Source organism: Falco peregrinus, chromosome 5, assembly GCF_023634155.1.
Source record: "Falco peregrinus isolate bFalPer1 chromosome 5, bFalPer1.pri, whole genome shotgun sequence".
Lineage (NCBI taxonomy): Eukaryota > Metazoa > Chordata > Aves > Falconiformes > Falconidae > Falco > Falco peregrinus.
The window spans coordinates 69,701,979-69,715,171 of record NC_073725.1 but is presented as its reverse complement, the minus strand read 5'-3'; the positions used below and the strand labels follow the sequence as shown (position 1 = coordinate 69,715,171).

The 13,193-nt window shown below is 49.0% G+C and overlaps 1 protein-coding gene across 13 annotated transcripts in view; it reads right to left on the bottom strand.

Annotated features, from left to right (window-relative positions):
* LOC101922769 (excitatory amino acid transporter 4) overlaps window positions 1-13,193 on the bottom strand; it is a 34,520-nt gene that overhangs the window by 5,303 nt on the left and 16,024 nt on the right. For 10 of the 13 annotated variants that reach the window (XM_055806016.1, XM_005234992.4, XM_027783216.2 and 7 more), the window contains 8 exons: window positions 9,200-9,457; window positions 8,185-8,322; window positions 7,136-7,340; window positions 6,237-6,279; window positions 5,292-5,632; window positions 2,745-2,978; window positions 1,525-1,719; window positions 939-1,073 (listed from right to left, as the gene is read on the bottom strand). In XM_055806016.1, coding sequence (XP_055661991.1) covers window positions 939-1,073; window positions 1,525-1,719; window positions 2,745-2,978; window positions 5,292-5,632; window positions 6,237-6,279; window positions 7,136-7,340; window positions 8,185-8,322; window positions 9,200-9,413 — 1,505 coding nt within the window. In that variant the 5' untranslated portion in view covers window positions 9,414-9,457. The remainder of the gene's footprint in view (window positions 1-938; window positions 1,074-1,524; window positions 1,720-2,744; window positions 2,979-5,291; window positions 5,633-6,236; window positions 6,280-7,135; window positions 7,341-8,184; window positions 8,323-9,199; window positions 9,458-13,193) is intronic. The other 3 variants (XM_055806018.1, XM_027783219.2, XM_055806020.1) reach the window with 1 other exon arrangement.

Genomic DNA, 13,193 nt, shown 5'->3' with positions numbered 1-13,193 from the left:
ATCTAAACTGCCCTTTGCAATGAAGTATTTTCCACAACCACAACTGTAGGTAAGAGCTGAAGCTATCAGCAGTGCAGCAACCCGTCACATCCTTCAGCAGTAACAACAGATAAGACTTTTGGTACCTGATTGAAACCAATCTTTTTGATACCTCTAGAATGAGAGGTAACCTGGCATCTTAGGAGGCAGGACTTTTTCCAGCCAAGTTTGTTCTTATGTACAGGTCACAGAAGTGGAGGTGTTGGGCAAGACTGTTTCCAACTGTTCAGCCAATGCTGGGAGCAGACTTTGGCTGCTTTGGCTACAAACCAGCAGTACAGGATACAGAACAGAGCAAACACTGGCAGTGTATCCCTGAGTCAGGATTTTGTTTTGTTTGAGAAGCCTGAGGGAGTGAGGACTATGCACAAATGCATTCTTCAATCCAGTTCCTAAGAGCACTCCTATGAAATCACTTGTCCCAAGGTTTAAAAGGGAAAGCAAGATGGAATGGAGCAGCCTAAGCTGACTAGCTGCACCCATCTCAGCACTCCTCAACCTTGTACAGCCCAGTCCCATACCACTTTCTGGGTCTGATAGGGCAGAACCATCACTCTGCGATGTGAATTTGCTTATTAGTGGTGCAACCTGTCCCTATCAGTCTGGAGATAGTTTCTGGGTGCCTTTTAAGATAAAACAGACTAAGGGCTGCCTGATGGGTGACCAGGCTTGATCTGCAGGTGGCCTCTGATGCCTTGGGTCACTGGAGCACAGGGTGAAGACTCCAGCATGGGCAGAGAGGGCTACTGCACAAAGGTCTCATGGATATGGGCGTGTTTTAAGCTTAATGATATGGGTTACTGAGACTGCTTTTAGCAGAGATGTTGGGAGCACAAATGAACTCTGTAAGCACTGGCAGGAAGCGCGCAACAGTGCATGCTGCTGAGCAGAGAACTTACAGAAACCAGTCCACAGCGATGATCAGCGTAATGTCTTCAGTAGGCAGCCCCACTGATGTCAACACTATAACCATTGTCACCAGTCCTGCCTGGGGAATACCTGCGGCTCCAATGCTGGCTGCTGTGGCAGTGATGCTGGAGGGAACAGGAAAGCACAGCTATCAGCAAAGGGAAGAAAAGAGGTAGTTACATTTGCAAAAATGTCAGGAAGTAGCTCAAACTCATCATCTACAAAACACCTTGGCAGCCTTTCTGCCCTGGTCACTGGGCAGGGTGGTGACACATGGGACATCAAGAGAGCAGCCAGGCTCGCTGCTGCCAGGCACCCATTCATAACAGGCTGCACACTGCAGCTTTGGCTAAGGGATGGCCCAGACCTGGAAATGCAATAAGGGCTCAAGTGGAGCCTCAGGGACATGGTACCCAAACCATGTGCCTCGACACTTGGAGGTGTAGTACACCCTTCTTTTCCGTACTTTCCCCCCCTCATTGTATCTTCTGAGCAAAAGAGGAACCTGAACACACCTCAGATAAGCAAACAAAACTGAAGCCCTTCCTGTAGTCCCAAAACTCCTTCAAAAGTCACCTTATTGTGATGATCTGCCCGAAGTCAAGTTCGTAGTTGTTGACTTGTGCAATGAAGATGGCTGCAAGGGCCTCATACAGAGCTGTGCCATCCATGTTAATTGTAGCTCCCACAGGCAGGACAAACCTCGTGATGCGCCTGTCCACACCATTGTTTTCTTCCAAGCACCTGAAGGTGATGGGCAGAGTCGCTGAGCTGAAAGGAATTTAAAAAACAACATGAATTGGGTATATGCTGTCTTTGGAGGAGGGACTCAGCTTCTGGCTGGTTTATGACCTTACCCACCTGCTTTTTCACCCTGCCATGTGAGCCAGAGACCAGAAGCTGCTAGGAGAAAGAACAGTCTAAGCAAGGCTTCCTCAGATATGGTGCATGCTGCTGTTGCACATTCAGATATGGCTTTCCTCAGGGGGCTGGGGCAGGGCTTTTGTAACCCTGAGGTTGATGATGCTTGTATAACACCAAAAGGTGATGTTGGAGGATTCAGGGTATGTAGGACAGAGCCTCAAGACCAAAACTCCTTTTCCAGCTATTAAAAAATCTCGAGTCCTTTCTTACCCACCCTTAGTGCATAAGATAAGAATGACCCATGTGTAAGAATATATCTTGCAGAGAAAGCAGAGAATTATTTCTGAAAGTGAGCAGGAAAAATGCTGTGTGTGTTTCAGTGTGAGAATGCATGTGGGAGACAGTGTTATGGGCTTGCCAGGAAATGAACATAGCAAGGAACACGGAACTTAGTGAAACAACAGCTACTTACAGTCCCTTGCCTTGGCTGTGCTGTGTGGCAGTATGTGTCATTGAACATACTGGTGAAGTTTAATGCCAGCTGCATACAGTATGTGCTCCTGGGAGAGAGAAGTGTGCAAATGTGTGCAAGCACGTGTGTGTGAGAGGTATGTGCACGTGGGATAACGCTGCAAATCAATGAGATTTTATATTTGTCCTGAACTCAGCATTTCAGTGCTGCAAGCAGAGTCAGCTCCATGTTTGGCAAGGAGAAATATGGGCCATGCACTGATGTTTTGAGGTGGCCACGTGATTAGGGCTTCTGAGCAGGGGAATGGGACTCTTTCCACTCTCAAGTGAGCTTGGCTGGACCTGTGCAAAAAGCTGCTAGTGCTAGAAGTTGTGAGACCACAGTGCTGCATGGCACTGGAGTGCTGAGAAGTGCCAGTATCCACACCAGCCCCAACCCTAGTCTTACGTAGCTGTCGTACCTTGAGGAGGTGCCCAGGGCTGTGATGAGAGCCTGCAGAAGCCCTGCAATGAATACCCAGGGGTTTCTGTGAGTGACGATGAAGTAGAGCAGCGGCAGGATGCAGAGGGCATGAATGAGGAGTCCAACGATGACAGTGAGCGTGTACATCCCCAGCTGGCCTCCCATCACTGCTAGGTCATCCATCTCCAGGATTTTGCCAGCAATTAAAAACATGATCCCAACTGGAGCATACCTGTGGCAGAAACACAAGGCCAATGCTCAGAACTGGCACCCACACTTTCACACCAGCTCTACTGCATACTGTCTGGACAAATCCCTGTAAGCCAGCACACCAGAAGTGCTCATTGAGCCTAATTGTTGGATGATGTTGCTGGTTTCTTTTCTGGAAACCTGGAGATAGGTGGGACTTGTTCACCACATGGTCAAAAACCAGCTCTTGTTGCACTTTCGGGGACCCCAGCACTCTGTTGTGCTCACAACTTGGGCACAGTGGAGGTTTCCTCCTCCTTTTGGGTTCCCTATATGCTTCCACAACACTTCTTGTAGAATTGATGGCAGAGGTTATGTAGGGGAGTCTTCAGAGTCCCTTCATTTCCTAACAGAGCTTGGGCTGAGAGTATTTTTTTTTTTTTTTTTTTTTTTTTTTTTTTTTTTATGGAGAGGCACAGGGAAGTACAGAAGAAACACAGAATCAGGCACTAAAAGCAACAGTGTCCTATAGGCTCTAGGGTATCTTCAGACATTCACGTTTAGGGAACAGGAACATATAGGGAAACCATATCAGGTGTAGCAAGGACTGGGCATACCAACACCTGTGAAAGCAGCCATGGCTTATATAAAAACCCCTTTTGAGGTACACTACTATCCTTTCCATTCCTTGTGGCTCTTTTTCCCCTCCATCACAATGCATGTCATGAGCAGCAGTGAGGCTCCACGGAAAGGAAGCCGTAACACAGACACGGAGAATATCATGGACACTAAACTAAACATGGACAAATAACTGGGACCAAAGAAAATCCCAGCTCCATGGCCACACCTCTCAGGGCTGGGCCTCTCCAGCTCACGAGCTCACATGCAATTCATGCACAAGGCTCAGAGGTCCACATGCCAAACTCCAACTTAGCCTGGGAGGTTTGGAAAAGTTTCAGGAAAGGATTTCACAAATATTTCATTTCCTCTGACCTTCCTCTGAGAAGACATCCTTGGCTGCAGCTAGCGACCAGATCTCCCTAGGAAAAACAAGCTCCTGGGAGACAGTCTGCAGACTGTGGCTTCAGGGAGGAGCGCTGGGCTGTAGCTGACAGTCCAGCCTCCTGTACCAGCAGGATCTGTTCAGTCTGGAGGTCTCTCCAGACACGACCTACTGTTTGCACACAAGCAGTTTCCTGAGCGTAACTGATGTGCACATCAACACCCTGCCTTCCTTCACTGGAAGGGGGAGCTGAAGGAGGGTGTGTTGAAGGCACCTCAGAATTGTCTCTGGGAGGAGTGTGCAGGTCTACTTGTTCCACTGTGCTCCTGCTCTCCCTTCTGTGCCCTTGGGCATCTCTTACCTCTTCCTAGGAAAGCAAGGCCCCAAGTTCTGGCTCATCCATAGAGGAAGAGACTCCGGAGGGGCTGGGGCTCCCCAGCGCTCTGCTATGAGCTCAGGGTTGTTCTTCCCCTTTGTGTCTTTCTGTGCAAAGCCTGTCCCCCTGTGCTGAGGATGTTGTTCTGAGGTACAAGACTGTGACTAGAAGACCAGGGAAGGAAAGCTGGAGCGTTCTAAAATGGGGGAGGGTGCCAGGCTGACAGATCCTTTCCATGTATTCATGCATTTCCATGTATTCTGCCAGCCCTGCACCTCTCCTGTCTTGCAGTACATACCACAAACGCCTATTTAGACTATGAGCCCTGGGTGGGTACAAGGCTTAAAATAACGAGATTTGGTAACATGCTGCCTTCTAGAGAAGACTCATCTCAGCAATGCCTCGGTTATGTGGGCCATGTAGCAGAGGCAGCCTTAAACAGAAAGCAACAAGCAGCTGAGCTCTAGGGGAGTCAGGATCTGGGAGACCTCAAACTGAAAGGCAGTAACTTTGAGTTGACCTTGTCAACCCAACTCAGCTCTCAGAGCTAACGCATACGGGTGCCACCCTGAGTAGCAGGGAAGTGGCAGTAGGTTATTGTGATTCATAGCTAAGTCAGACTCCTGGAACACAGCTGGAAGGAAAGCTTTTGGTGGGAAAGCCTCACACCCTACCCCTGCTGGTAAGGCTAAGAGATCTTCCACTCCAGCTCTCTGGTCTTCCAAGGATGTTTCCAGCAGCCTCAAGGAAAGCAAGTCCTGGTGTACCTGATATTTCTAAGGTAAAAACAAAAAACAGGAAATGAAATGTGAACAAACATCCCATCCAGACTTTTCCCTCCAGCCTGATGGAGCCAAAGGAGAGCTGTGCCCATCTGCTTTTCCTGTGCATGTCATCCTTAACGCTACCCCACTTCTCATCAGGTCAGCGGAAACTGCACCTGCAGACCTCCTGCTCCAACCGGCTGTGCTCCTCACCAGATGATAATGGCCACCAGCCTCATGATGGCTTCGTTGAGGCAGTTAAAGAACTCCCGCAGGGCCCGTCCCTTCTGCTTCATGCTGCCGATCACCAAACCGAAGCACATGGAGAACACTACCAGCCCCAGCGCGTTCACCCCATTGGCTGAGCCCGGGATGGGAATGACTTCTTCAAAGGTCAGCACCTCGGAGACGGTCCCCAGGGCATGAGTGATGTTCTCCAGGATGCCAGTGAAGTTCTCAGGCACAGGGATCTGAGTGGTTGTCATGCCTGCTGTGACATTGCTGCTGTGGAGGATGGTTCTGGTGAAGACCCTGGTGCTGTACTGTGTCTTGTACTGAAACGACACAGATTATCAGATGCACTCACAGGCGCTGGTTCAGGAGCTCAGGACAACATGCTAGGCTCTTGCATCCCTTCCTAAAGAAAGGAGAATACTGCAAGTTCCTGCTGATCTGTGTGGGAAACTCTCCTGATCTCAAGCTCCCTAGCATTTCATCAAAGAGTTCATGGAGCTGAAGGTCAAAAGAGACCATTGGAGCATCTCAAATCCCTAGGAGCAAGATATTCTGGCTTTGCTGGTAACCCTTGGTACTGCTTCTAAGGGCACTAGCACTACAGAAGAGACATATCCTTGGAGAACCTGTTCCCATTTCACTGCCAGTCCAAGCTTGCTACCTGAGGTGACACAAAGCCTTCCTGGCTCTGAGTGTGGGATGGGATGGAAGTTGAAGCCCCCCTCTACAAAAAACTTGGAAAGCTTGTGTGTGGGATGCTATAATACAGACTAATGACTGCAGTGCCTCCTGGAGCGGTCAGACCTGGGGCAGTGGGGAGGCAGCATAAAGCAATTGCTATTCCATCTCTCAGAAAAGTAGGTTGGACCATGGTCTAGGGCACAGGGTGCAAAGGGAAGTTATAGGCCAGGCTGGATTTCATACCTGTTTGAAGCAGGCTTCTACCAGGTTGGGTGGGAACATATTCCTGCAGTAAATAAAACAAGGAAAGAATTATTGTCCTGTTTGACTAGCAAGAAAACATGGGCTTCCTGGCCAGCGCCTCTGTCTTGGAGCAGTGTCTCAGGTCACAACACTCACAGTGCCACCTCAGGCTACACAGTAGGTGGGCCCTTTCTGTCTGACAGAAGATGACAATATGCTTATCTGGAGCCAGGCACATCCCTGCGTCTTTCCAGAGTCCCACTGCATCTTTTCAGACTCCAAAAGGTTGTATTTCAGCTATGTGGAAAGAGACTACACACACAGAGCACTGGGTACATTGTAAAAACATCATCAAACCCAACTGAACCTTCAAACAATACCATGTTACAATATTTAATATACTGTCTTGCTCTCAGCCTCATTGCTGCAGCTGTTTGAGCTCTTTGTTACTTTCTGCCTCAGAAACAATGCTTCATGCCACTTGAGATGGTGTGCTGTGTAAGGTCGCAGCAAGGGAGGGAGAGACAATGTCTTGGGAATCACTTCCTCTGTTTCCTTGGGTCAATGAAGATGGGTATTTGGAGCAGCCTTTGATGGGTGAATTTCTGAAGGGCACGCAGTCATTGTTTTCATTACCTTTTTTCTGAGCACACCTTGGCCTCTTGCATTAAATACCTCGAACAGAAGGGCTAGGCTCCAGAGCTCCAGGCTAAGCATTCAATCTCAGAGTGGCAAAGCCAGCTAGCTAGGCTGAGCTAGAAGTAGTAGGCTGGGCAAGACAGCCATAAACCTCTGCCTAAGAGTGTATGCCTAAAGCTGTGACACTTCAAAAGGACATTCCATGGAGGAATCAAATATCACTGAAATGGTCTCAACATGAAACCATCTTGTTCACCTACCTCACCAAGTCCATGAAGGCATCTGTGGTCTGCACCTGCTCAATTCTGCCTTCTCGGTGAAGCTTGTCCTTAGATCCTTTTCCTGGATGGATGATGATCACCATGAGGATGCCAATGAACACTGCTATGATTGTTGTCACCATGTAGTAGACAACAGCCCGCATCCCCATCTTCCCTGAGGCTCTGCCATCCAGCGAGGCCATTCCTGCGGGGTCACACAGAGAGATAAAGTGAGAAAGTTTATTGTCTTAGAGGCAAAGGGGAAGCCCAAGGAAGATTCAAAGTGTGCAGGGTGCATGCGTGAGTCGGACAGGGAGCTGGGGTCCCTAGGAAGCACAGAGGGGCAGACTTCGGAGCTCTTTGGAGCTCCTGGGTGATGTTGGTACGGGAGAATGTGACTTGTCGTTATGAAGAAGCGTAGCACTGGTGGGTCTTAGGCTGCAGTTGGGAATATAGCAATTTCCTCCTAAAGCTCTCAGAAGGGCAATAATGCCCTCCCAGCACATTGGGCTTTTAAGTCCCTAATGGTGGGATGTTTCAGGAGGTGGAATGCCTTGCAGTCCCTTCTGCTGCCTGAAAGCTTGGCTGGCTGGCATGTCTTCTATGAGGACCTGGATAAAGCAAGCTGTCCAGCTGGTGATCACCTCCAGCTCTTTTGGACTGACACAAACTGACCTTCCCTAGGCTGGAGAAAATCTGAAGTTGACTTGGGCAACAAACTTGTTGATGTTTGAGGTTATGTATGATGACATCCTTGATAGTGCTCAAGTGCTGGGCATCAGAAACACCACATTGTGTCCTCTCCAGTTTTCTGAGAAAGCACAAGGCCTTCTGCTCCCCCTTCTGCTTCCCTTCCCCCTTGCTGAGCCAGCAGGGTTATGAGTGTGAATCATGTGGACTACAGCTGTAGGTTCAGGCCTATCAGGTCACTATTAGCCAAGCTAACCCAAGCGCCTCCAGCTGGGGTACAAAGGGGTGCTCCAACAACAGCTAGCATCTGTCTGTGCTGGTTATTGCCTTGCCTGAAAGCAGCAGAAAGCAATTCTCACCTGTAATCAAGCTGGAAACAATGAGAGGAAGAACCAACATCTGGAGCATACGCATGAGCAGCTCGCCGGGGAAGGAGAAGTACTTGATCTGGCGATAGGTCAGCTGGTAGGGCCGGAGGGAAAATGCCAGGATGATCCCTGTGGATCAGCAAGGGATGAGAATGGAAATGGGACAGTGTGATCCAGTGGTCTGTCCCTCAGTCCTACAGTGTGGCTTTTCTCTTTCTCATCTCCTTTCAGCTCCTCCTCTCCCCAAAGGAGCAAATGTTCTTTCTTTTTCTAAAAGGCCATGATCCAGTTTTTACTGTATGCACTCTCTCTCCCTCTGACATATTTATATGCATGGGAGCCTCGTGCTAAACCACAGGTCTCCTTGTTGCTCTGTCTGCTGCTCCTCTTGGATCTGTTCCCAGGAAGCTCATAAACACAAAAATGCTGTGACCAGAGAAATGATCTCCCAGACCAACCTAAGTGTGACTACACAGTTCAGAGACTTTGTCCACCCACCTCTTAAAGCTTGAGTTTGGCCAGTGAGTTAGAGACATATAGCCTGGATCAAAAGCTAGGGACAATCCACTATCTGCTAAGCGGATTTAGTTTGCGCTGTATCTCAGCCCTTTGCATCAGTTCCCCCTCCTGGACCTGTCACGCTAAAGCTGTGGGATGAATCTGAAGAGCCCTGGTGCCTGCAGCTGCACTGACAAGAAGCCTCTGAACAAACTGGAGTGATTTTTCATGAGGATTGGTAGAGCTGGACCATCAAACCCTTTCTGTTGTAGACTGTTCCTAAGCTGCAGCCAGGAGGGATCAACAAGGACTCCCTCACACAGCCCCTCTGCATAGTCTATTGTTCTGGCACATAAAGGTACTCCTGAGGTGGACAGTACTTTGTGCTGTCAGCTCATCACCTTTACCTCCCCAGCCAGATCGTTACGATTAAATAAATTCTTTGTAGAATAAACAAACCTTTCCCCACATTTATAAATGGTGCCCAGTGTTGCCACCGACTCCGTACCTAGTAAGACTGCAGCAATGGTGAAGAGGACGAAGGCATTTCTCCTGAAGAAGCTTTTAGCGGTGTCAGCGGTGATGCTGTTCATCCGCTTCTTGGCCCGCGCTGCCCGCTTCTGCACCGCCTGCTGGAAGCGCTGTACCCGGCTCTCGGCATTGAGCCGCTTGGCTGCGTCCTCGTTGAGGAACAGGCTGTTGACGTGACTCTGTTCGCTCATGGTCAGCACGGCTGCTCAGTCCCCGAGGCACGGCTCTGCCTATGCTGGGCAGGGAGAGGCACAGACAGGAAAGCGTGAGCTGCAGCACCCAGAACCTTGCCTTCATTTTTAGGTAATTTCCCTGGGGCTCTGAGCTGGTTTATTTATTTATTTATTGATTAACGAGCTCCTCTGTGCCTCTGCAAGGAGCAGACCCCAGGGCAAGGCAACTAAAGGACTGCCAGGGTCTTGTCACAACTCTTCTGATGTCTCTGGAGAAGCTGTGGCCTCTGTAGCACCCAACCTGCACCGAGGAGCAGCTTGTGGTGGCCTGGGCAGCCAGAAAGGGCTTCACAGCCCCCCCGGCCTGTTCTTAGGAGTTTTATCAGTTTGGACAGGAATGAATTTTTATCACCTGGCAATATAGCCACTTCCTGTACACAAACTGTTCCAAACAAGACCAGGCAGCAAACGTTTCTGACATACCTCCTAGATGGGCTTGCCTACTGAAACAGCTTTCTCCATGACAGCGAGCAGCACCGGCTGTTTCTGCAAAAAGGAACGTAATCCCTTTGCCTTCTGTGGAGCCTGAGGACAATGCTTTACTGACTTTCCTTTGAAGCACAACAGGACTTTCAAGTAGTATCTTTTGTGAGACTCCACTGATGGGGTTAACCTGCTGTCCTTCATAAATATGAAGACTGAGGTCAAACCTACTCCAAAGAGGTAAATAAAGAACCAGTTCTGCTCCATTACCTGCTGGCTGCAAGGTCTGGAGAAGTCTACTGTTCTTTAACTGTTTGTTTTTTACTATTGTTCCCATTGTCCTCAGGACAAAAGAACAAGGAGACCACACAGGCACACCAGTCCACTCTGGAGTGCTAGAAGACTCCAGCAAGCCAACAGTTCTTACCATTAGAAGGATTATTGCCTGACTAAGCAGGTGCAACTTTCCTAATGTCACTGTGCCTTGACAGCTACAAGGTCTGAAAATGCTTATTGTTCCCAGAGGTTTGCAAAGATAATGCAAGACTAGCTGAAACCAAAGAGGAACAGTCACCTTAGCACACCAGGAGATGCTGAAAAACCTTGCGTGTTGCAAGTCCAATAAAAGCTACTCCATTTGCAATCCTGAATTTAAGTCAAAGAAACCGTCACAACTGGGATTGCATTCTCTGTAAAATACACATCTGGTGCCTGGACCTAGATAAGTGTCAATCATGCACTGAAGATATTGCCTCAAAGAGGAATTGGTTCATGCTACAATGTTGCAAGGTCATTTCCAACAGGCAGATGGAGGAAAACCTCCATTCTGATAGATTTGTCTGCACAGATGCTAATAATGTGTTCCTGAGGTTCAGAGCAGTGGAGAGACACCTGAGGTGGCTCAGCCAAGTCACTCTAAGCCCACCCCAGGCTAAGCTGAGTGAAGGCCCCTAGCAAAGATTCTGGGGTTTTGACACAGGAGCCTTGCACTGCTGCGGTGGTTGCCCAAGCTTTTGGATTAACAAACAGCATTCTGTGGATTTCACTCTGCTGATTCCAGCTTAATCACACTTTCTTATTACACCACCCTGCTTTCATCTGTTGATGGAGCCAATATACATCAGACTGGGTGAAAACTTTGCCTGTCTTCCTCCTTTTCGCTGCCAGTCCTCCTACTTTTTGGAGCTACACATGAGAGAAAGAAACTGCAAAATACATATTCCTTCAGCTCATTGAGTTTGTGCCTCCTGACCTCCACACTAGGTGAAGAAACTATGGATTCAATCCTCTGTGCCCCAGAATAGATTTGTATTATTTAGTACCCTCCCAGATACAGGGTTGGACAAACAAAATTATTAGCTTTCATGTTGAGGCTTTCCAATGAGCCAGGACTTTTACACATGTTGTATCCTCCTGTCTTGCCAGTTACTGGCATCACTGGCCCTAGAAGGAAGAGGACACCTCCCAGATCTCAACCTTTGTTATCACAGACAAACTGAATAATCCCTTTTGTGATCCATTTTATCTTTTGTCTGCAGGATTTCCAGAAGTCTGTCCCAGACCTTACTGCACTTATGGTAAGAAAAGTAATCGACTGCACTGTCAGTGGCTGGAGGGATGGAATAGATTAGAATAGACTCTTTCAGGTGGAAGGGACCCACAAAGATCATCTAGGCCAGTTGCCTGATCAATTTGGGGCTGACCAAGTTAAAGCACGTTATTAAGGGCAATGTCCAAGTGCCTCTCAAACACTGATGGGCTTGGGGCATCGACTACCTCTCGAGGAAGCCCGTTCCTGTGTTTGAACACCCTCTCGGTAAAGAAATGTTTCCTGCTGTCAGGTCTGCACCTCCCCTGGTGCAGCTTTGAGCCATTCCCACGCGTCCTGTCCCTGGATCCCAGGGAGAAGAGCTCGGCACCTCCCGCTCTGCATCCCCTCCTTGGCAAGCTGCAGGGAGCAGTGAGGTTGCCCCTCAGTCACCTTTTCTCCCAATGGGACAAACCCAGAGTGCCCAGCCACTCCTCAGAGGACATGCCTTCCAACCCTGTCGCCAGCTTGGTTGCCCTCCTTTGGACACATTCAAGGGCCTTCACATCCTTCTCAGATGGTAGGACCCAGAACTACACACAGTACTGGAGGTGAGGCCACACAATGCTAAATACAACGGGATAATCCCCTCCCTTGGCCGGCTGGTTATGCTGTGTTTGATGCACCCCAGGACATGCTTTGCCCTCTTAGCCGCCTGGGCTCACTGCTGGCTTCTCTTGAGTCTGTTCTCAACCAGCACTCCCAGATCCCTTTCTGCAGGGCTGCTCTCCAGCCATGCCTTTCCAAACTTATACTTGTGCCTGGCATTACTCCGCCCTAGGCGTAGAATCCGGCATTTGTTCAGCTTCAACCCATTAATCATAGCCCAATGCTCCACTTCATCTAGACCTCCCCTCCAGGGAGTCAACAGCACCTGCCAGTTGGGTTCCATCAACAAACTTGCTGATGGTGCCTTCAGCTCCTGCATCCGGATGGCTGATAAATACATCGAACAGGACTGGCCCTAGGACTGAGCCCTGAGAACACCGCTGGGGACCAGTCACCAGCCAGGTGTAACCCCATTCACTACAACCCTTTAAGCTCTGCCCTTCAGCCAGTTCTTCATGCAGTGCACTGTCAACCTGTTCATCTCACAGCTGGACGAGAGGTCCAGAAGGATGCTGTAAGGGACAGTACCAAAAGCCTTCCTAAAATCTGAAAAAACTACATCCGCTGTCTTCCCTTCACCCACTGGGTGGGGGACCTTGTCCTAGAAGGATATCAAATTGTTAAACAGGACTTCCCCTTTGTGAACCTGTGTTGACTGTGCCTGATGATTGCATTGTTCTTTAAATACCTTTCAGCAGTACTCAGTATAATATTCTCTCAGTTTTCCAGGAAGTGAGGTTAGACTAACAGGTCAGTAGTTCCCTGGGTCTTCCCTCACACCCTTTTTGTAGATTCCAGCAACACTGGCTGCCTTCCAGTCAGCAGGGATGCGGCACAGCTTCCTACAGCAGAATGGCTTACCACCCAAGGCAATCACTTCTAGAAGCATGACCAGCAAAGAAAGTTTCAAAAACCAAAGACTCTTTCTTTTACTCCCAAACTACTCACTCTTCATGAAACAGCCCAGCACACCTTGGTAAGGTGAAGTGCTACCACACAAAGCTCCCATCTCTTTACTGAAGTGAGAATGGTTATGGTGACAGCTCTGAAATCACCCGTCACAGGCTGGCTACAGCCAAACCGGGCTTCCCGTTCACTGTGGTGACCTGAGGAGACCC